The 21233-nt window shown below is 42.0% G+C and overlaps 2 protein-coding genes across 3 annotated transcripts in view; one reads left to right on the top strand and one right to left on the bottom strand.

The window, feature by feature from the left end:
* Positions 1 to 9324, bottom strand: part of MEAF6 (MYST/Esa1 associated factor 6) — a 154081-nt gene extending 144757 nt beyond the window's left edge. For both annotated transcript variants that reach the window (XM_086956454.1, XM_086956455.1), the window contains exons 1-2: positions 9091 to 9324; positions 3281 to 3396 (exon numbers count right to left, since the gene is read on the bottom strand). In XM_086956454.1, the coding sequence (XP_086812580.1) occupies positions 3281 to 3396; positions 9091 to 9324 (350 nt within the window). The remainder of the gene's footprint in view (positions 1 to 3280; positions 3397 to 9090) is intronic.
* Positions 9325 to 10071: 747 nt separating this feature from the next.
* On the top strand, positions 10072 to 14448 carry TXNDC16 (thioredoxin domain containing 16). The gene has a single exon (XM_086956453.1). The coding sequence runs from the start codon at positions 10072 to 10074 to the stop codon at positions 12187 to 12189; it is 2118 nt and encodes a 705-aa protein (XP_086812579.1). The 3' UTR covers positions 12190 to 14448.
* Positions 14449 to 21233: the final 6785 nt, after the last annotated feature.

Raw genomic sequence — 21233 nt, 5'->3', positions numbered from 1 at the left:
CTGACAGTACACACACACGCACGCACACACACACAAAATGAGAGAAACGTAAAATACCAACATCAGACCCAAAAGGATTAGGAGACACTGACTCTCCATATAGCAATAAGCAGGGAAGTTTGAGGACACAGAACTTCAGGGAGTACAGAGGGCATGGCTGCCACAGAAATTTTTTTGCATCGGGGTGGGGCACAACAATCTTGATATTCCCGGCCACAGTGGCATAATCCTTCAGAGGGGACGAGTATTGCAAGAAATTGCACACCAAAAAAAAAACAAGCACCAAATGCTGGTTATGGCCTAGTCTCGGGGAAAACTTCTAATAAGTGCCATTCCATGTGTGAGATGTGTTTATGGACTGCGGTAAACATCACACTCTGATCTGGGTCACACGTAATGAGGAGGTCTGTCACACCGTTGTTGTTTTGTTATGGTGATTTCACTGGGAGGGTGGGGGAGGGGTGGTATGGAGGGTTGAGGGGCGTGTGTTCTGCTGCCTGAAGTCCTGATCTTGTTGAGTATTACAGACACGCAGTGAGATCTGCAGCAGGACAGTAGGTGTCATGGCAGCGAGTAGTCCGGATTAGTTTGAAGCTGGGGAGGTACCAGGGGAGACTGATTGGATGTCTACCTCGGGACGGCCTGACTGGGAGTTTAATCGGAGCTTCCCTTTCATGTCTGTCTTACAGTTGGGTGCAGGTGAAGGAAGGCTGCAGAGGCGTCAACCAGACATTTTTGGGATTGGCACATCCGACGTCACAGGCAGCTTGAGGCCAGGCGCCAACAATAAGGTTTTGGAAGGGTCGATGGAGGCGGGTCTGTTTCACTGACCACGAGCAAACACTTGCGGAGTCACAAACGCACCACGAAGCGCCAAAACAAGTGGCCCACCGGCGCCACCTGTGACGTATGGGAGAACGCAAACCCGTGATCCTCGGCGGCATTGATGATTATTATAAATACATTTAAAACAAGTTACCGGTCTATGTTGCTGCACGCTTTGATGAAGCAGAGTTGCCGGCGGGGGCGAAACCAGGAAGTCAGGAATCCTTGCCCGTGACATGGGCGGGGCCTGTGACGTGGCCGGAAGAGGCCGGTGTTGCGCGTTGATGCGGGGCTCCCATCATGGAGGGAGAGCCCCGAGGTAGCGTGAAGATCCAGAGAAGTGTCCCGCGTGTGGAGAAAAGGAGCTCAGCGAGGCGTCTCGACAAAAGAGCACGGTGAGTGGAGAGGGGATGCGTGTGTCTGTGTGTGTGCGCGCGTGAGCCCCGTGAGTGGTGGGGGGGAGGGAGGTGCGTGCGTGTGTGTGTGTGTGCCTGCCTGTGTGTATGCCTGGGGGGGTGAGGGAGGTGAGTGTGTGCGTGAGGGAATGTGTGTGCGCATGCGTGACTGTGTGTGATTGAGAGAGAATGCGAATGCGAGGCAGGGGATGTGCACGGCGACGTGCGCGCCCTCGAGGAGGAATCTGAGACAGCGAGGCTCGTGCCTGAACGCTGTCTCACATTCCTCCTAACACGCCAACAAAAGTTCATCGCTACGCTCGACCTAAAAATGTGTACACATGTTTTCAAAGTTTAGCAAAATGAGGCTATATATAATGTCCCAGAATGCTTCTCTGATTTGAGCCAAATATTTGCAGAAGCTTGAAAGCAAGATTGATGATTCTTTGCTTTCAAAATAAAATGTTCATTTAAAAAAAATGAAAAAGCAAGAAAAAAAAACATTTCACCAAACAACTGTAAAATTTCAGGTACTATTTCTTTGCAGCATCATTTAGTAACATGTGTTGATGCATGCTAGTATTCCCCAAGAAATATTCATAATGAAAAATCAGTGTAACCAGTTTCAATAAGATTATGAGAAACAAAAATAAACAAGCATTGGCAACACCAACAGGTCTAAAATTGGTGGCCAGCTTTTTCGTTTTTTCCATGTGTGACTTTTTTGGGCAGGGTTTTTGTAAAAGCTTATTGTTGTGGGAGCTGCCTGGACCTCACCATTAAAACAAACATTGGCAAAGCAAAAATTGTTTTTGGTTTCATAAAGCAAACACTCCCACAGTAGTTATGGGCAGCGAACAAAACGACTTTGTGTGCCGATATGCTCCTTGTGAAAGAGCAAAATGCAGTCACTCACAGTGAAGCTTGCCGAGACACAGAGAGAGAGAGAGAGCGAGACAGAATTTTAATAAACACAAAAAGTCATGGTCAACGTCAGACCAAATTAAAGGCCCACTTATTAAAGAATGTCTCATAAGTGCACCCATGGTATATGTCCTTGCATTAAGTGCAGCTATACGGCTTTCTTGAATTCCCACGAATTTACAGAAGTAGGACAAGAAATAGTAAATTTACAGAAGTAGGACAAGAAATAGTAATCCTAGAAAATATTTGTGAACTGCATTTTAGCATGAGCAAATATGCATGTGTAGATATGCTCACGCGAAAACCTGAGTATTTGTAAGTTCACTTTCCCTCCAACCACGTCTTTCCCACATCTGGAAGGAGGTTTACATCTGCCAATGTCAGGAGTATATTTCCAACAATTCTCTGAATAGGAAAAGATCAGAGAAGAGTTATTGACAACCCTTAAAACATGCAAGTTAGTAGGTTTGCACAGACTTAAAAAGGGCATTCTAACCCTGGAGCTATTGATTACCACTACATTCAGCCCTAGTATGTTGATCTGCAGAAACGTGGCAACATAAGGGGACTGCAAGTATTCAAACACTACTATAGTATGCACCCTGGCATAATCAGAGAGGTTATATCAGAGCTCTTATATAATGAGATTGCTGCCATAATTTGTCTCTGCAATACATGGCACCAAAGGGACAAGTGGATTTTGTTACGGGACAAGTAGATTTATGAAGCAACCTGCTCCACGGACAAGTAGATATTTTATTAAATTCCACATCCCTACTGGTCACAAACTCAGTTTTTTGGATATCTAAGGTGGGACCAACACTTGGATGTTGGAGATTGTGTGAAGGGCATAGTTACAACCAACTCCTTTTAGCAGATAGTCCTAAAAACCCATGAAGTCCTTTCAACATTGAAACTTAACTTTGGGGCATCTTGTATTCACCTACACATTTATGATTCTTAGTGAGAGCATAGTCAAGCAAGAAAAGTTATAAAAATGAAAGGTTTCAAAAATGGTACAGAACACATATTTATCCTGGAGAAAACAAGAGTTTATTATATTCCTATGCCATCAATTGTTTCAGACTGTCACAAGATACTTTAAGACAAGGAATAAAAGGTCTATTTAAGCTTACTTTTGATTAGTTAAATATCGGTCCCATCCTCTAATGATGTTTCCATACATCTGGGTATCTTCCAAATAACTTCCTTCAAATGCATAGATCTGTCGTTCCAGATTTGCTAACGTCTCCTAAAAACACAAAAAAAGAACTAATGAACAAATATGAAAATAAAGCTTGTTTCTTCCGTCTGCCTGTCTAAACGCAGGCTGTAGCAGCCAGGCACCGGAGTCCAGAAAAAGTACAGCAATGTCATAATATGCGGACATTATTAACCCCTTCGATGCTCATGACGGAACGGTTCCATCATGAGCATCGGTCGAGCTGTGCTAATGACGGAACCGTTCCGTCATGACCACGCCCGTTTTTATTAGGGCCCAGCAACGGGGGGAAATCTGCGCCGCACGGATGTGGTTAATGTCAAATAATACACAAACTCTTAAACAAATAGCCTGGATCTTAATTCACGTTAGCAGATATGGTTATGTTTTTCCAAAAAAAAAAAAATGGTTGGGTAGTCATGTACCATGCTTTTCAATTTGACATAGTCAGTGATCAGTGAATTTTGTATTAAGCCCTCCTTTCACTTGTATACTTTTTAACACATACGTTCACTTAATTTCATATGCTGTAGACATAAATACATTCATTTAGATTCCTGCAAATATGCAGCACATGATTCAAAAAATATATGAAAAATAAAAACCAGTGTGGGTTGGGAACACACCCTTCCCTGAGGTGTGTGCACTATTATCGAGAAACTGAACAGTTTCAAATCTTCTTTTGATCCAAAATTGATTAATATTTCACATCCCAAGTTATTCATTAAAGTCTCCACAATCTTTTACTTTAATGATGCTTTATTGATCATAATTCAGTGCTCTTCCTGGCACCAGTGTGATTCAAATAATAAACATGTTAAATCCTTAATTGACCCAATGCATTTCGGATCATATGGGACCCTTCCTCAGGGGTCTGTGAACAAAATACATGAAGACTAGATCAATATAAACACATACAGTACAATGCACTTCTAACTTAAGACAAGGAAAGCAATATGAGTTCAAATGATATCAAGTCATCAGATGCAACAAAAGACAAACGTTACTTAGTAGTTGAAACCTGTGTGATAAGCAAAAATTAAAAATCAACACGCCTTCGTGAACACAATTTCTAAAATATGCGCTAGCCCTAAACACAACGGAAACAAAAAGCGGGGAAATCTAATTCAAAGCATCGCGTTAAATCAAAATCTTTTCAAGCGCGTGCAGTTATTAAGTAGCATATGCTAAGCAATCCTCTTAACGTGGCGTATAACGGACTAAATTCCAAAGTAACACCCACAATGCTTACGGATTTCTGCAAGATAGCAAAAAGACACTTACATAAAGGATAGGAATATACGCTCAGCAGAACGCCGGCTGGTGAGCCGTTACTCGTAGCTTCTCCAAATGTTCGAAGATGGACTCATTTCCCAGAAACCCCTACTGTTAAAAGGTAACACGATCTAAGAACTGCGTAGGGCAATGAATGTGACCACATTCTGAATAACCCAGCATGGACTGAACATCTTGTGATTTTTAAGCGATACATAGGAGTGCTTATCACACTCCTTTATGCTTGTTGTCACTGACATATATTTGTTGCATCTCATATACACGAACGGCGACGCCAGGAAAAACTTTAGGTTTCAACTACTAAGTAACGTTTGTCTTTTGTTGCATCTGATGACTTGATATCATTTGAACTCATATTGCTTTCCTTGTCTTACGTTAGAAGTGTATTGTACTGTATGTGTTTATATTGATCTAGTCTTCATGTATTTTGTTCACCACCACCTGACAGAAATTTGTGGAATTGACCGCCACGCGCACATTCCGTACAGGGGTGAGCGAGGTGACCATATGAATTTGGGTGTGCATGTTAGTGCAGAGTGGAACGAATGAATGTATAGTTAGTGGTGGGCTTATTGGAGTGAGATTGCAGATGGAGCAGTGAGGGGGACAGGTGAGTGAAGTGTCACGAGTGCAGTGGTGAGTAGTGTGCTCTTGTGACTGCGGGGCGAGGTACAGGGTGAACAGCGCAAGTGCATTGTGAGTGCAGAGTGATCACTGTGAGTGGAGGGTAAGTGGGTGAATGATGAGAGTGCATGGTGTTCAGTGTGAGGGTGGGGTGAGCGGGTGAATGGTGTGAGTGCATGGTGATCAGTGTGAGCGCACTGTGATGGCTGTGAGTGCAGATTGATCACTGTGAGTGGAGGGCAAGTGGGTGAATGGTGTGAGTGCATCGGGATCAGTGTGAGTGCCGGGTGAGGGTGAAAGTGAAGGGTGAGAATGGGGAGTGAGTGGTCTGAATGCAGGGTGCATTCCCAGACACTTGAAGTAAGTCAGCATGTTATTGACGGAAGCATAGGGTTTCAAATGTGTTAAACCATTGCTAATATAGCAGTAACCAGGGATCAGGGTGGAGGAAATATGGCAGTAATCAGGGATCAGGGTGGAGGAAATAAATAATGTGCTGATCCCTCAACAAACTTCCAGTCTTATGATTAGGGTTGCCAGCTCATTATATTTCAGCACTTGTCTGTGCAGACTTTGAACAGCAAATATAAATAGAAAGAACTTTTAATGGTTTTCTAGAGCTGCATAAATGATCCATGACTGATAATAAAAGGGAACTAAGACAGAAAAGTCACATTACAATTGAATACATACTTGTTATTCAGAACCATATTTAGCAATTTGCAGGCTGTTTAAACAACACATGGCTGGCTTGCATTTTGCGCGCCAGCCTGTGCAATTTTAAAAGAAACTTTCAGGGACGTTTAAAGGATTTTGGGGCCTATGGGCCAAATGTATTTTCGGGGTCCCTGTTCGGACCAGCTTTTATTTTATGATCCAGTCTCATCTCTTTCATGCCTTCTTTGGTCAAATACTAAATGTGTGTACATTGGATATTCAGGGATAGTGATGTGTGTTTTCAGTATGTAACAACAGCAGTTCAATAATATTACTGCAAATAATCTGTCACACTCTTCCATTTCTCATATGTGAGGTCTTGTATTGATCTAAAATAAACTTTTTACATGGATGTTGCATGATGCATAAACATTTTGTCTGCAAAATGTCTGTAATAGACTCTTGCACATTAAACGATAGAAACACGCTATTTACAACATACAGCAGTAGCCACCTAAACAAATGTGGGCAACAGCATGGATGTATGTATTTATTTGTTTGTTTGTTGTCACAATTTAAGAAATGATTGCTCTGCCTCTTATTTCCTAGTTCTGGCAGTTAGTTGGGGATTTTGATATCCAGGAATGCACTTTTAACCGAAACTACCAATTTGCAAATATTTGACGTTCTCTTCCATCCAATACAGGTGTTCACATTCCTTTTTGAATGTACATCTTGACTTTTGGGGATATGTACGCTTTTTTAAAATGTATCTTACGTGAGCTTAGCTCCCAGTGGTGTAGCAGCTGCATTGGACTCTCAACCTGTGTTAAATTTTAAATCTGCTGGTTACTGCACCACAATTCTACCTTTTGTTAGCTACCCAGCTGATTTATTTATTTTTTATTTATTTATTTAATGCGATTTTATATAGCGCAAACTTTACCCAAAGGTGCCAGAGCGCTTTACATAAGAACCAGTTGCAAAACATAAGGACTTAGGATTACATATGTTACGTAAAAGATACAAACAGAAAAAATTGCCAATGTACAAGATCTAAAGTCACACAAGGAAGCGAAACAAACAGAAAGAAAAATTGCAAATATACAAGTAGTAAAGTCACTCAAGGAAGAGATACAAATGGATATACTTTAAGAGTCACATTGGTCCATGGAGCACTTGCTGTGCCTCTGTTATCTAACTCTCCCATGAGGGGGTTAATTTAGAGCTGAAATGCTTCAGGTGCAGTGGGAGGCGAGGGGTCTCCTCTGCTAAAACCGAAACCTGTCTGTTTGTTTGCTTTCGGTTTTAGCAGAGAAGAATCCTTGCCTCCCACTGCAGCTGAAGCTGTCTACTCCGTGAATTAACCCCCTCCTGTGTGAATTACCCAGACAAAAGCACGGGCAGGTAGTGCCCCGTCGATTTCCCCTCCCTCCTCCCTCCAATCATACCAGAGTTCTCCAGGAAGAGTTGCGATGGACGCAGGGAACAAAAAGGCTTAGAGAGGAGTGGCGCCCCCCCCCCACCTGGGATGGTGTCACGCCCCCCACCCCATCGGGGCGCGCCCCACAGTTTTAAGAACTCTGGCCTAAGGGAAGAAGAAGACATGTGGTCATTCAATCTGCCATGTGTTATACACCCTGCTTTGGGACGCTGCCAAACCTCCATTCATTATTATCTTAATATCGCAAAACGCGCTTAGCACATTTTACATTATCGCCCTCTATTGCTGAATCACATCCCTGTGTTAGCGGCGTATTAGCAACGCTTTGCTAACAGGCAAAGTACAATCCAGAGATAGACTGCAATAATCTTCATTAGCCTGTGAAATTCAGCGATGATTTCACAGCACTAATGAAAAGCTTGATAATAGGGGAGTGTGTTCTTAACCATAAAATCCACCTCCCATGGGCAATAATGGTAAGTGAGGTTTTATTCAGGCGTTAGGATCATGCGTTAATGGGGGCTGAGCACTCCCTTTTCTCATCGCTACGCGAGTCCGGGGCAGAATTAATAATACAGCGAAGTGGTGTTTGCAACGATTATCAATGAAGAAATTGTAAGGAACGCCTACTTTGCATCTCATTAGCAATGTAAATCGCTAAGATGCGTAGCGTTAGAAAATCGGCTGCTAACATGCGCTAATGCATGTTAGCGCCGCCTTGTTAATAGGGTGATGAGAATATGGCTGCTTTAGCGAGAAAATGTGCCGCTAAAGCGGCAATACTGTCCTTGATAATATGCCCCTAGGTCTCCTTGCAAAAAGCGAACATGTTTTCTGGCTCCCCATGAGCATAGATTCTGTCCCGTAGTAGGATGATCTTTAATAAGGCACTTGACATTCTGCTTTAGTTGCAGGGAAATCTGTGGTTGGGGGGGGATTTCAAGCTATTCAAAGGCAGGTGCGAGTGTCTTAGCAAATCCTGACTTTTTCGTAGCTTTCTACTACTAGTAGTTTTCACTTTCCCCATTAATAGAGAACTGCAAGCACCACCGTAAATAAAAAAAAATAATAATAAATTGGGTACTCCAACGTTATGAGGAACAGCTTGACATTTCGACTGCCAGCATCCATCGCTAGATCACATCAATATAACTATAACATCTGGAGCAGGAAACTTTTTGAGGACTACTGTATTGAATGCTGGGAGAGCAGTAGAGTGTATACCATTTAAATGTGTTTAACTTTTACCTTTTTCAATTCTGCTAAATGCATCTCTCCTTACCACTCAAATTGAACTTTCATTTTCCTATTATACTCGTACTCCTACAACGAATGCAACACAAAATAGCCACACTGATGAGCGGTTTATGAATAGCTCTGCAGGGTCTTCATCACAGTACATTCTAAAGTTAATTTTATATGCCCGGATGCGTAGGCCTCGAGCGCCGGCCTTGCCTGAAACGGAAAGCCGCCTCAGAACATCCGTTCGACAGCAACCGCCGGCCAATTACTCCGCTCGGTAGTCTCAGATTCACCAACACGACATACGTAGATTATCCGACTCGTAAAAGGTAGCCGTCTTGTCCTTTTACGCTGTTAGCGTTACTACGCAGGAAAAGATGGGGAACGTGTGGAAGGCGCAAAAAATAGCCTACGCCGGAGTACTGGGCGCGGGGGAGTAAGTAAGAAAAAAAACACATTACCGACAGCTCCTGCTTGCGCTTCACCAGCTCAGCCAGCTCCCGGCGGGTGTCCGGGATTTGCGGGGTGGCCGCCTTGTTGTGCATCGCCATATTGGAAGCTATCGGGAGGCAGGGTGCTGGGGGAGGGAGGCGAGGAGGCGATCCCGTGCTAGACTGGTAACCGGTCTGCAGAGGGCGCAGGTTGCTCACAACAATCCTGTCATCCAAACACTGGCTGAGTTCCCCTCCGTCCATCCCACCGTCTAAAGTCAGCGAAGAAAAAATTGTCGCGGAGATGCTGGCTTAATCCTCTTCCTTCCATCCAGCCCTGTATAAGTACTGAACAATGAAACAAATCCTGGCGTCGGGAGCCGATTGAACCCTTGTTTCGCATCGCGACGCTAATTAAGCGAGGGGTCTGTTCGCTGATATGCCAGAGACGATCGTCCATGCCGTTCCTGAAGCTGCGTGGCCAAGCCACTGTCAGGTTCAAATTTACAAATACCCTTTTGGGTGGATGTTGATTTCCCAAGAACGCGCCATTATGACATCCATGGTTTTAACAAGGGGGGCGTTGTTACTGCCCGTCGAGCCTCTCCGGTTTTTAAGGAAATAACCCTTCACCTGGTCAGAGTGCCCGGTTACCCTATGATCAAGTGTTCTGGATTTCAAATAAAAATGGCGATTCTTGCTCAGAGGGAAGTCTAGACATTTTAGTCACTCATGCCTCGGATTGCAGCTCCCCTCTTGACAGTCAGACTGGGCCCATTGGGTTTGGTGAAGCCTCAAGCCTTTGGATTTCATATTAAAAGTCGGCAGGAAAAGTCAGGGTGCTTTCAACTAGATTTGTGTTCATCTATTGCCTTTGTGAGATTTTGAACTACGATAAGGATAAATATATGGCCGTGAACTGAGCGTTTCAATTATCGTGGACCGTAAATATTGATCTTGCAAGTGAAGCTAGAATTTTGTGAATGTGAATTGTAGCATCATAGCCGGAAGATGGAAGTGCTGTTAAGATGTTTCATAACCACGTTACTCTGGGCAACTGTAATACCGTTGATGAAAACTGCCTTTCAAGAATTATCTTATCATGATTACCTCGGCTCTCTGGACCGAGGAAAGTTATCACTTGTGTATTTCAGCCATGACATTTCTTCAAGTATTTCTTTTTTTCTTGAAGAATTAAATAAATCAGTGGAACCTCTTCAGGATTATGGAATTTCAGTTGCAAAGGTTAATTGCATTGAAAGAGAAGTGCCCACGTATTGTGGATTTGAAAACGTATATCTTTTTAGAGGCAATATTCTGCTGAGAATGTTCCCCAAAGATACATTATTTGATGTCAATGCAATAATAGCTAATGTTTTATTTACCGTCCTGTTTAATGAAGTTAAGTACATTACTTTGTTTGAAGAATTTGAGAAAACTGAAATTGAAATGAAGGGAAAAAGAGATCTTGTTTTTGCTTATGTACGGGCAACAGGTATACCAGAGCACAGAGCAGTAATGGAAGCTGCTTTTGTGTATGGTACCAAATACCAGTTTGTTTTAACTACAGAATTTAATGTTTTAGCAAATTTGGGAGTTAAGGAATCTGACATTTTCTCTGCAGTACTTTTTTTTTTCCACTGCAAAGTCATGAGTGATTCAACTCAGTCGTGCAGGAGCACAATACTCGAACAGTCGCTGACCACACTGAATATTCACCGATTTTTTAAATTAATGGAGGCACCGTTAGTGACTGAGGTTGATAAAGATCCTGGACAAGCTTCAAATGTTCACTTAGAGCTTGGATTGCCATTGGTATTTATAATCAGCCAGAAGAATACATATGAAGTGGACAAAAAAACTGCAGAATATCTTGCCTGGAATCTCAGGGGGAAAGTTGGAGTTTCAATTTTGCTAAGGGAGAACCTAAACATTCCGCTTGGTGCAAATATCGCATTGAGAAGGCCAGAAGAGGGTAGTGCCATAACATTTTTTGCTTTAGAGAATATTGAAGAAATATCAAGCCTTTTTGGGGAACCTGGAAATGAAGAAAAAATGAAAATATATGAGTTGAAAAATGAAGATGTAAAAATCAGACCTGAGCAAGATGCTCAAGATGATGAAGTAGCAGAAGCGGTCTACAGAGACAGAAAGAGAAAACTAACTCTTGAACTTATACGTCCACTGAAAGATAAAACTTTTTACAATACCATATCTGGGGATAACTGCACTGTAGTGCTTTTTTATGTTAAGTGGGAAGCTGTGTCCATGGCATTTTTACAGTCATTTATTGAAGTGTCAGTTAAGTTGAAACAGACTCCTGGAGTTTTAATGGCCATGCTAAATTGTGGGGAGTGGACTGATGTATGCAGCAAGGAAAATGTCACAGATTTACCTCACACAAGGGTTTACTTCCAGAAAGAGAAACATTTGATCTATAATGGAGTGTTAGGAACAGAAGGTCTGTACAGATTCATTGTTATGTTCCAGATCTATAATACAAGCTTTCCTAAACACAGTGGAACCGACGTAGACCTGACAATAAGTTATGATTTATTGAACTCACCTGCAGAAATCACTGTGGAAAATCTCCCTCTGTACTTGCAGTATCAAAAACCCTTACTTATTTTGTTCTCAGATGGCAAATTAGGTGAGAGTGAAAAAATAGAGATGTCAAGGTTGGTGAAAGGAAAGTACGAGGATGCCTTCTGTACATGCTGGCTTAACCTGAGGAATACTCCTGCGGGCAGAGGAATTCTACAGCAGTATTTCAGTTCCACACCAGACTTACCAGTTCTTGTTCTTGTAGATGTTTACGATAAAGGCTATGTGTTTGCACTTCCTTTATATCATGCTATTGGTGAGGAAAACATCCTGCATTGGTTAAACATGATAGACAAAGGCATAGAGAAACCCATTACCTTATTGTCTGACAAAGAATGGTCGCCTCCTCTTCCTCATTACGATTTTCTGGCTATGATGGATGCCACCATTCCAAATTTTGCTTCTCAAAAAATTCCAATTCACTTTAGCCCTCTTGCTAGAGAGAAAGATGAAGATGAGAAAATGGAAACAGGTGCAGAGCTTAAAGGACAAGAGAGGAGATCTAAACGGCGCCTTGAAATATAATAGATAACAGAAGCATAACCGTTTTTATTGTTGGTGTAATCTGAAGCAAATATGTGCCAGTTTGTCTTAAAATAGTTTTTAGACGTAACAGTTTACATCAAAATAAAAAAAAATGCTGGTCAAGAAAGGTTTATGTGCAGTAGATTGTTCCATGCTAAAATGATATTCTTTGTATTTAAATACAAATGTTACCGTTTTTGCACAAAAAGAGGGTTGATTTAGATTAACACGGGAAGGATATTTTCTTATTATAGTGAGGAAAACACATTGACCAACTGTATGAGTCCCATTTGTATTTTGGCATTGAAATATATGCCACCTTATTCTTGTGTTTCAAGCAAATTCTAGTCGCTCCTACAATGTGGTTCACCTTAAAATATTTTTTCCGAACAACAAATGCTTGTGGTTCAGCCATATTTTTGTGACTGTTCTAATGATGTGGCTCAAGCTGGGAAGTCGTTTAACATTCTCTGAGTATGAACTATCGGACTGGTATATTGCCTGTGTTGAAATATGAAGATTTTGATATTCCTTCTACACTCTGGAGATGTGGACGATTATTCCCTAGTGGAGAGTATGCATTAGAGAACTGATCATATTGTTGCGATCATAGGTTGTAGGGCTATCTGTGAGGTAGGATGTGGCATGATGCAAATGACCTTTAGATGGCTGTCTACCTCCAGCTGCACCCAAAAAACCTTTGGAGAAGGAAGCGAATACTCCTGGGGTGGGGGGCCTGCCCAATGGACTGCTGGTAATGTAGTTGCTAATTCAGTTACATTGCTTTGTAAAGTTCATGAAAGATAGGAAGTTAGATTTGTTGAGCTGGATAATCATAAGATTGCCTCCTACAACATAACATTGGGTATAAGCAGAAGAGTCTCTCAGGATCCAGACAGCTGGTGCTTGAATTATCAAGTATGTCTGAGTCAGGTAGTTTGACAATAAGCTTTTTTCCCTGAGTGTTCCTTATTAAATAATATTCAGAATTATAAATTGCTTGTCGTCATTAACTAGCCATGCTCAAGAGGGACAAATGAGGATGAGTCCAGCAAGAATTGAGTTGTATACCACAACATTGAGGACAGCAATATTATCCTTCGAAAATATTAATTCCAAAATATTAACTACCATTATTCGGTCAAGGTAGATATGTGTATGTAAACGTAGATTTACTATATACTTAACTCCATATCAAAATAACAAAGTTATATATTTAAGGTACAGCGTCACTGCACTTTGACATGGAAGGTATAACTTCTACTTACTCAAATGTTAAGTGAAGCACAGTAAATGAATATATATATTTATTTACAGTGGGCTTTGTGAAGCCAATATCTGAACTACACCGAGTTCTGTGTACATTCATGCCATAATGTGTTGTTGATTTGATACCAGATTTTCAGCAGAAAATGTAAGCCGCATATTTTGGGGTGATTTTTGCATATAATTTAAGACTTTTATCAATCAGGTGAAATTGCTTGTGGCGAGTGCTTACATTTTGTAAAGGCAATTATGTAGTTCTGGACTAATTAGATGAAAAGAAAAACAAAAGAAAAAAAATCTTTTTGGATGATACATTTTGAGTAATGATTAGTTGCTTTACACTGAACAATAAAATGTTAGTTATCAAATACATTTCAGCCTACTACGATAACATAACAGCCCCCCTTTTACTTAAAAATTGTGATTTAAAATGAAATAAGTGTCCCTCTTGTTTTACAAGTCATTTTTTATTTTTTAGACAAAGCACAGGAAAATGATCGCAATATCACACACAGAGAGTCTGAACAAATTGAACATGTACATACTAATCTATTCTGTGTATGCTAAAAAACACAAATCTCTTAAAATTCGGTAATGATGATCTGAAAGTGTTTATATTAGCATGCCTCGTGTTCATCAAAGCATGCTTACATCTAAAAGGTATTTCTAGAAATTTCATCTTTTTTAGTCCTTCTTACTTTTAACAAATGTTATGGGCCAGTATTAAACGTTACATTTTTTTAATGTTATATTTTCCTTCTACCTCACCTGTTGTGTATAAGGCCGCTAATTTAAAGAAGACATTGTGACCTGCACAACACTGATAATCGTTGTTACTTTTGTCAATTTTTTTATATGAAAGTTAAATATAAAATCAAAAATGTCATTAACATACATGCATGTTAACTATCGCAATGTTGCTTGCTGCATCATTTATTTCAAACAAACCTTTGAGGAATTTAAACCTGCAAATAAATGTCTTGTTAAAATTGATATTGAGTTTCTCTGTAAGCTTCTCAGCATGTTGGTTCTCTTTTTTTTGCCAGGTACTTAATTCTCATTCTCAATTTAGATTTTTGAAAAAGTTCTGAATACCTGGCCCTTATTGATGTTCGTTCTTTACTTTGTTACATATTCAGATGTGTGTACTTATTTGAAAATTATGTGATGATTAGTCCCTTCCAGTATTGGCTGCAGTTTCATCCTCTTATTTTTTTTAGTACACTTCTAGACAATATGCTGAAGTGCCTTCTCTGAAACTAATGATTACATTGCTGATATACCACACTGTGCTTTGTATCCCCCAAGCTATGTTGTTTAGTATGGTCTTGCTGCAAAGGATATTGGAACTGATTCATTTTACTGCAGACGTTGTCTATTTTTCATTTACATTGCTTTGTTGGTAAATATTCCATATTACAATTTCCCATCCCTTTAGTACTTTGGTATTTGCATATATTCTGATTTCCTTGCACTTTAGGATTGATTAACACCGATATTTGCATTTGGTACTCATATTTGCTTTGACTTCTGTTTTGCTTTCCCCTCTAGTATTTGATGTTCAGATAGTTCCTATATATGCAGATTATTTGCACTTATCCAGTTCTTGCATGTACGTCTTTGAATACATGACTATAGATATGGCAACACTCCCCCTCAGATCTGCATGACCAAGGTTTAGAATGTACCCATTGATTAGAAAAATATAGTAATTGCTTTCTGCGCTACTTACAGCATGCAGCCCAGCATCTGTTTCCACCATCATTGCTATCCAATTTTATTTGAACTGGACTTGTGACATTAGTCACCTAACTACTCCCTTTGCATTATTGCAGTATAGGAAAACTTCCACACAATAGCTGTGATTTTCCATTATTGGAATGTCGAAAAATAGAGAAACAGGCAATTATAAGTGTGGCAATTAGAACATGGAAAGAAAATGATGTGTGTGCTGTATTGCTCACTGGAATGTAAAACTGAGAATTAAAACTTCCCACAACCACAATATCTTCTTTATCATCTTCAGTTTCAAAACACACAGATTACTTGCCTATCTAGGCCAGTTGCTCTAGCTATGGCAAAAGGCATGGTGTGACTACAATAGAATCCTAAAGCCACTAGGACTAAAACATTGTGTAGATCTAATCTGTTAAATCTGCCATCTAGTGTAGAACAAATTGCAGCAACTGCGTGCTGCGTGACCAGTCGCACAGATTCAAAGGAAAGATTGACAACCTTTTCAAGTTCAAAATTCATTAGATGGACTTAGTTATTCACGATAATGCTGTTCAACGGCCCCATTTACTTCTATTGGGGCAGTTGTGCCCATCTAGGCCTCTTACCGCTTCACGTAGGGACATTTAATTCACAAGTAGCAGCTGAAAAACGTAATCCCAATGCATTTCGGGCCTTTATAGTGCCCTTCGTCAGGGGAAGCTGTGTAAATATGAAAATATCATAAAGACCCATTTTAATTTAACATACTTCAACACTTTCATACATTTTACATAAATACATTCTGTGCTGATAACATCGATCTGTAAAACATAACGCTCCCCATTTTAAAACGTGAAAAAAACCACTCCCCATGAAGCTGTTGTGATTGGACGAAGTTGCTTTGAGCAAAAGGTTAAATTGTAAGCTCAGGTGAAAGCAGTTTGTGCTTTCGGCAGCAAGGGGAGTGAGACAGAAAGGCGAGCTGAGAGCAGTCACTGACAGTATTAGTACTCAAGCAGGTATATTTTTTCTAAAATGGGAAGGAGGGTAGTTTCAGGTTGAATTGTTATTAATTTCTGGTCTGAGGTAGGGGGTAAAGTAATTTGAAGTATTAGATCAATATAGCAATTATTCAGCACACCTAGCGTTTACTTAGTTATGCGAGTAGCATGGCAGGTATAGCATCAAGGATGGAGCAGGGGAGGTTTCCGCGCAGAGTAAACACTCGGACAGCGCTGAAGGGTGTTTTCACGTTTTGAAATGGGGAGTGTTAGGTTTTAGAGATCGTTGAAATCAGCACCGAATGTATTTATGTAAAATGTATCAGTGTTGAAGTATGTTGAACTGAAATGGGTCTTTATGTTATTTCCATATTTACACAGCTTCCCCAGACGAAGGGCACTATAAAGGCCCGAAATGCATTGGGATTAAGTTTTTCAGCTGCTACTTGTGAATTTAATGTCCCTACATGAAGCGGTAAGAGGCCTGGATGGGCAAAACTGCCTCATGAGAAGCAAATGGGGCTCTTGAACAGCATTGTCGTGAATAACTAAGTCCATCTAATGAGTTTTGGTAAAACATGGAATAAATAACAATGAACTTGAAAAGGTTGTTGATCTTTCCTTTGAAGTTGTGCGACTGGTCACGCAGCACGCAGTTGCTGCAATTTGTTCTATACTAAGTACACACGTGCTATGAGGCGAGGCACGGCCCCAGTCAGCACGCAAAACCGGTTGAAATCGGATTACTACAAGTAAAACGGACAAACAATGGTGTGAAACTGCTACTCCTGTATGCATTTTGAAATCTGACATCTAGCAAGGTGTTAGTGTCTGTATTTTGGTGCTTGACAAAGCTGTCTTCAGAAGCACACATAGCACTTACATTTCTTTCCACCAGGGTATCTGATTAGAAGCAAATACTGCTTCAGTTGTAGCGGATGGGACAATAGACCATTATGTACATACTACGCCACACCTTTAAAGCAAAGTAATTTAGATATGGTTTCTCTATTCGATTGCTTTCCTGTTGTTTTAATCTATAAAGATCACATTTGTGGACCTGATTGGCTTGGTCTACTCAGGCTAATAAATGTTTGACTTTTCAAATTTTGTTTGTTTATTTTACTTTTCAAATGATATTCATGAAGATTTTTGACAACTTTATTGGATACTCATTCTCGCATGTATTTGTTTCTAGATGTAGTCACATTTATTATCACTAGCCATTCAAAGAGATAAGAGGTTTCACTCCTGTCTCTGAAATTGTCGATGTAATTGTTGCACTAATATTGCAATTTATAGTAATCTTTTGGAATCCCTTATGCAGGAACCAGTAACGTTCTTTAGTCAGCCCTATTGTAAAGCATTTGCTTTTTTATCTGTCCTGGCCTTTGATCTAAATGTGACCTTTAATTATTGTGTTATTTACAAACTCTCATTTTTATCCGACATTGCAAAACAATTTATAACTGCTGCCATTTAAGATCATCTGAAAGGTGATCCTTTCTGGATTCTCCTTAGTTGGTATTGTGTGTTTCTTATGAATTACTACCAGTATCAGATTTAGGCCCTAATGACGAGTTTGGCAGTCCAAACCGCCGTAGGATTGTGTCCGCACCCGCCACCAGCCGACAGCGTATTACGAGTTGACCATGGGCAAGGGGCAGGCTGTGTGGAGGCGTACTTTTACCAAATATATTGATGCCTGTCTGTGCATTTTGACTGCATATGATTTGGATGCACACATACACATGATGTCTGTGGGACAATACCGTATGCCCATTACCGTGTTCCGGCCCATCCATGGTACGAAAAGGACTCACCTGTAGATTGCCGCACACAGGATCATAATTCTTGGGGTGAAAACCCTGGTGTGAAGAAAAGATCTGAAGTAAGGGATCCGTGTTGGAATCTGCCTGGGAGAAGAAGAAAGGTGAGTACGCACCTCAAATACTTTGTCACCTCTCCCTTGAAGCTGGCTGTTGGACCATCGTGGTACGCTTGTGGAACAAGCAACTCATAATACGCATGGTGGTGCAGCTCCCCTGTACCAATCTTTTGCGGCTGCCCTTCCCCGATCACAAACTCGTCGGTCTTCGAAAAGCCAATCTGCTCAACTCGTAATAAGGCAGTTGGACCGCCGAGCTCACTGCGCTTGGATCGCCACCTTTGAAACAGTGGTCCATGAGATTGCCAAACTCATCATTTCTCTGCCGTTCTTGACACCATTCACCTCCACAGCCAGTGTTCCTCAAGGTTCTACCATCAACCCTCTCCTTTTTAGGTCTCGCTACGAATGCAGCGAAGACTTTATTGCTGTGGCTTTTGTGCGCGAAGGGAGACAGGAGGTGGCACGCGCGGACAGGAGATGTGCACTCCGTACGCGTGCACATCTCCTGTCCCCGGAGGCTGGCAGGGTGCGCATCGCGCACTTTCAGTTTCCCTCCGACGTCCGCTCAACGGAGCCAGCTTGTTCTGAAATAAGTCTTCAAAAGTCACATTTCTTTTTGCTCCCGTTTCTGAATGCCCGTCTTGTCACGCGCACTCACGCAGACTCACAGTGGTACGCATATCAGTCTCAGTTTTCCTTCCATAAATGTGAGAAAGGATAATTTTGGGATTTGCAGAGATTCCACCACGTACAAACTTGCTGATCATGTCAGAGAAGTCAGACATATCCTCTCCGCTCCCCCTGCACTAGCTAAATCACACTCGAGATGCCTCTGCAAATTAGCTTGTCAATTCTAAAGTAAATAAATGTAATGTTCCTAAAATTGCCCTGAATGGTTAATTTCCGTAGAATTCAGGGAGATTAGAGGGTGATTAAAAGATGTAGACACAGTAATGCGGGGATGACTTTCTCCGTTTGTAAAGGCAGGATTAGAAATTGCGGAGGCTTAAAAGGGTCAAGTCACCCGTGAACTTGGAAATATGAGGAGGTCCGAACCAGGGAGGAGGCGTCGGCTCACAAGCAGGCAGTGTAGGTTTCTTGTTAGGGAGCGCTGAAGCTGACGCTTTGTGGGGACTGCAGGGTTGGTGCTCCAAGCATCATACGTCATGCCGTTCACTTCCGTTGGCAGGCCGGGAGTACAAAACGGATTAGTTACTTACCTGTAATCCTAGTTCTCTTCCAGGGGTATCCTCATCAATAGTCATAAGCATTAGAATATTCCCGCCCATGCGCGGGACCCCGGAAACAATATATTATATGTGCCCCACATATATATAGACATATATATATATATATAAATATATATATATAAAAATAAGCAATTGCAGCCAAATAAAATAGTAGAGCTGGAATATGCTGTGAAGAATTTCCACCATACATGTGTATTTGCATTAAAAACATGAGAAACAACACCAATGCTTGTTTAGAAACTGTTTTAATGCTTAGAAAACAGTAGAAATTCTTATAACACACTGTAAGCATATACAGCTCCCAGGCTGCATTGCAAATACCCAGTCTAAAAAGACTGAAAAGCTAACTTGTAGCTGTATGTACTAAAACTGACGCCGTGCCTTTAAGGCACCTCTGCCCCTAGCTTCCCATCATGCCTCAGGGGTTACAGTTAGGTCAGTTGTTCTTTCCGGCTCCTTCAGGAAGGACCCTGGATACACAGCTCCACACTTTTCTGCCTTTTTCAGTCAGAAAATCTTCTAAAGAACAATTTTTTGATTTACTTTGACTTTTAACAACAGTGTCAAGTAAATAACTGCTTAGCAGTCAATTTTTTGTGTGGTTTTCCTGTCAGGATGCCCACACTATTTGATAAATGCCCTTCTTGTGGCCACAAGAAGGCAAAATCAGACTCTCATGCTTGCCAGAGGATCATGATCCTAAAGACTGTTCACATTGTAGAAACCTGTCTGAGAGGACTCTTAAAGACAGAGAAAGGAACAGGCTCTATGGTCTAGCCCAGAGATCCATCAGGGGAAGATCTACTGAGAGGAAGAGTTCAAAGAGACCCAGAACTCCCTCCAAAGGCAAGTCAGAGCGTCCATCAACCTCAGCGCCGGGCTCGGCGCTGAAAAAACAGCATCTGATGGACAGTTCTAGAGAAAAAACTCCGTCGACGTCGAGACCGGCGTCGATGAAGAAATCGTCGTCGAAAAGAAGTTCACCGACGACGAAGAAAGCTCCGCCGTCGTCAACCAGGCGGCGATCGGCGTCGAGAGAAGCCACGAGGTCACCGTCGACGAGAAGATCGGCGTCAAGACATAAGTCAACTCCGCCGTCGTCAACCAGGCGACGATCGGCCTCGAGAGACAGATCACACTCGCCGTCGTCTCAACGTCGACAGGCTTCTAAGAGTGTGACACCTCCGCCGACGTCTCCACGGAGGCGCTCGGCATCGAGGAGCAAGAGCTCCCTCAGACGCTCGCCGTCGAGGAAGAGATCATCGTCGCCGGCGCTCGACGTCGAGGATACCTGATCCTCCGCCGTTGCCACGTGTCCGGTCGACGTCGAGGGCATCGTCGACGACAGGACAACGTCGATCGACATCTCCGTCGCCGGCAGACCAACGTCGGTCGACGTCGAGACCTCCGTCGACGGCGGGGCAACGCCGTTCGACGTCGAGACCTCCGTCGAAGGCAGGGCAACGCCGTTCGACGTCGAGGGAGAAAACCCCGTCGTCGGCTCAACATCGCCGGTCGACGTCGAGGGACCACAGGTCAACGTCGAGGCGTTAGACGTCGAAAGTTATTTATTTTTATTTATTTATTTAAGCTTTTACCGCGCACAGCTACCCACAGTGGGTTTCCCGGCGCCAGGGACAGACTATAGAAGAAAGGACAATGCAGCACCTGACTTGAGGCCACAACCAACTATTGACTGCGCTTGGTGAACAGAAGAGTCTTCAAAGCCCTACGGAAGCGGAGTAGGTTGGTCTCTGACTTTAGTGCTAGTGGGAGGGAGTTCCAATATTTTGGGCCCAAAATAGAAAAGGAGCGGCCTCCCATTCTTGCCAGCTTACATCTTGGCACTGTGAAATTGCCAGTGTCCGATGACCTTAGTGAGCGCAAGGGTGTGTAAGGTGTTACCAACCCTTGGATATA

Source organism: Lissotriton vulgaris, chromosome 2_1 (assembly GCF_964263255.1).
Source record: "Lissotriton vulgaris chromosome 2_1, aLisVul1.2, whole genome shotgun sequence".
NCBI lineage: Eukaryota > Metazoa > Chordata > Amphibia > Caudata > Salamandridae > Lissotriton > Lissotriton vulgaris.
This window is presented reverse-complemented; position numbering and strand designations above follow the sequence as displayed.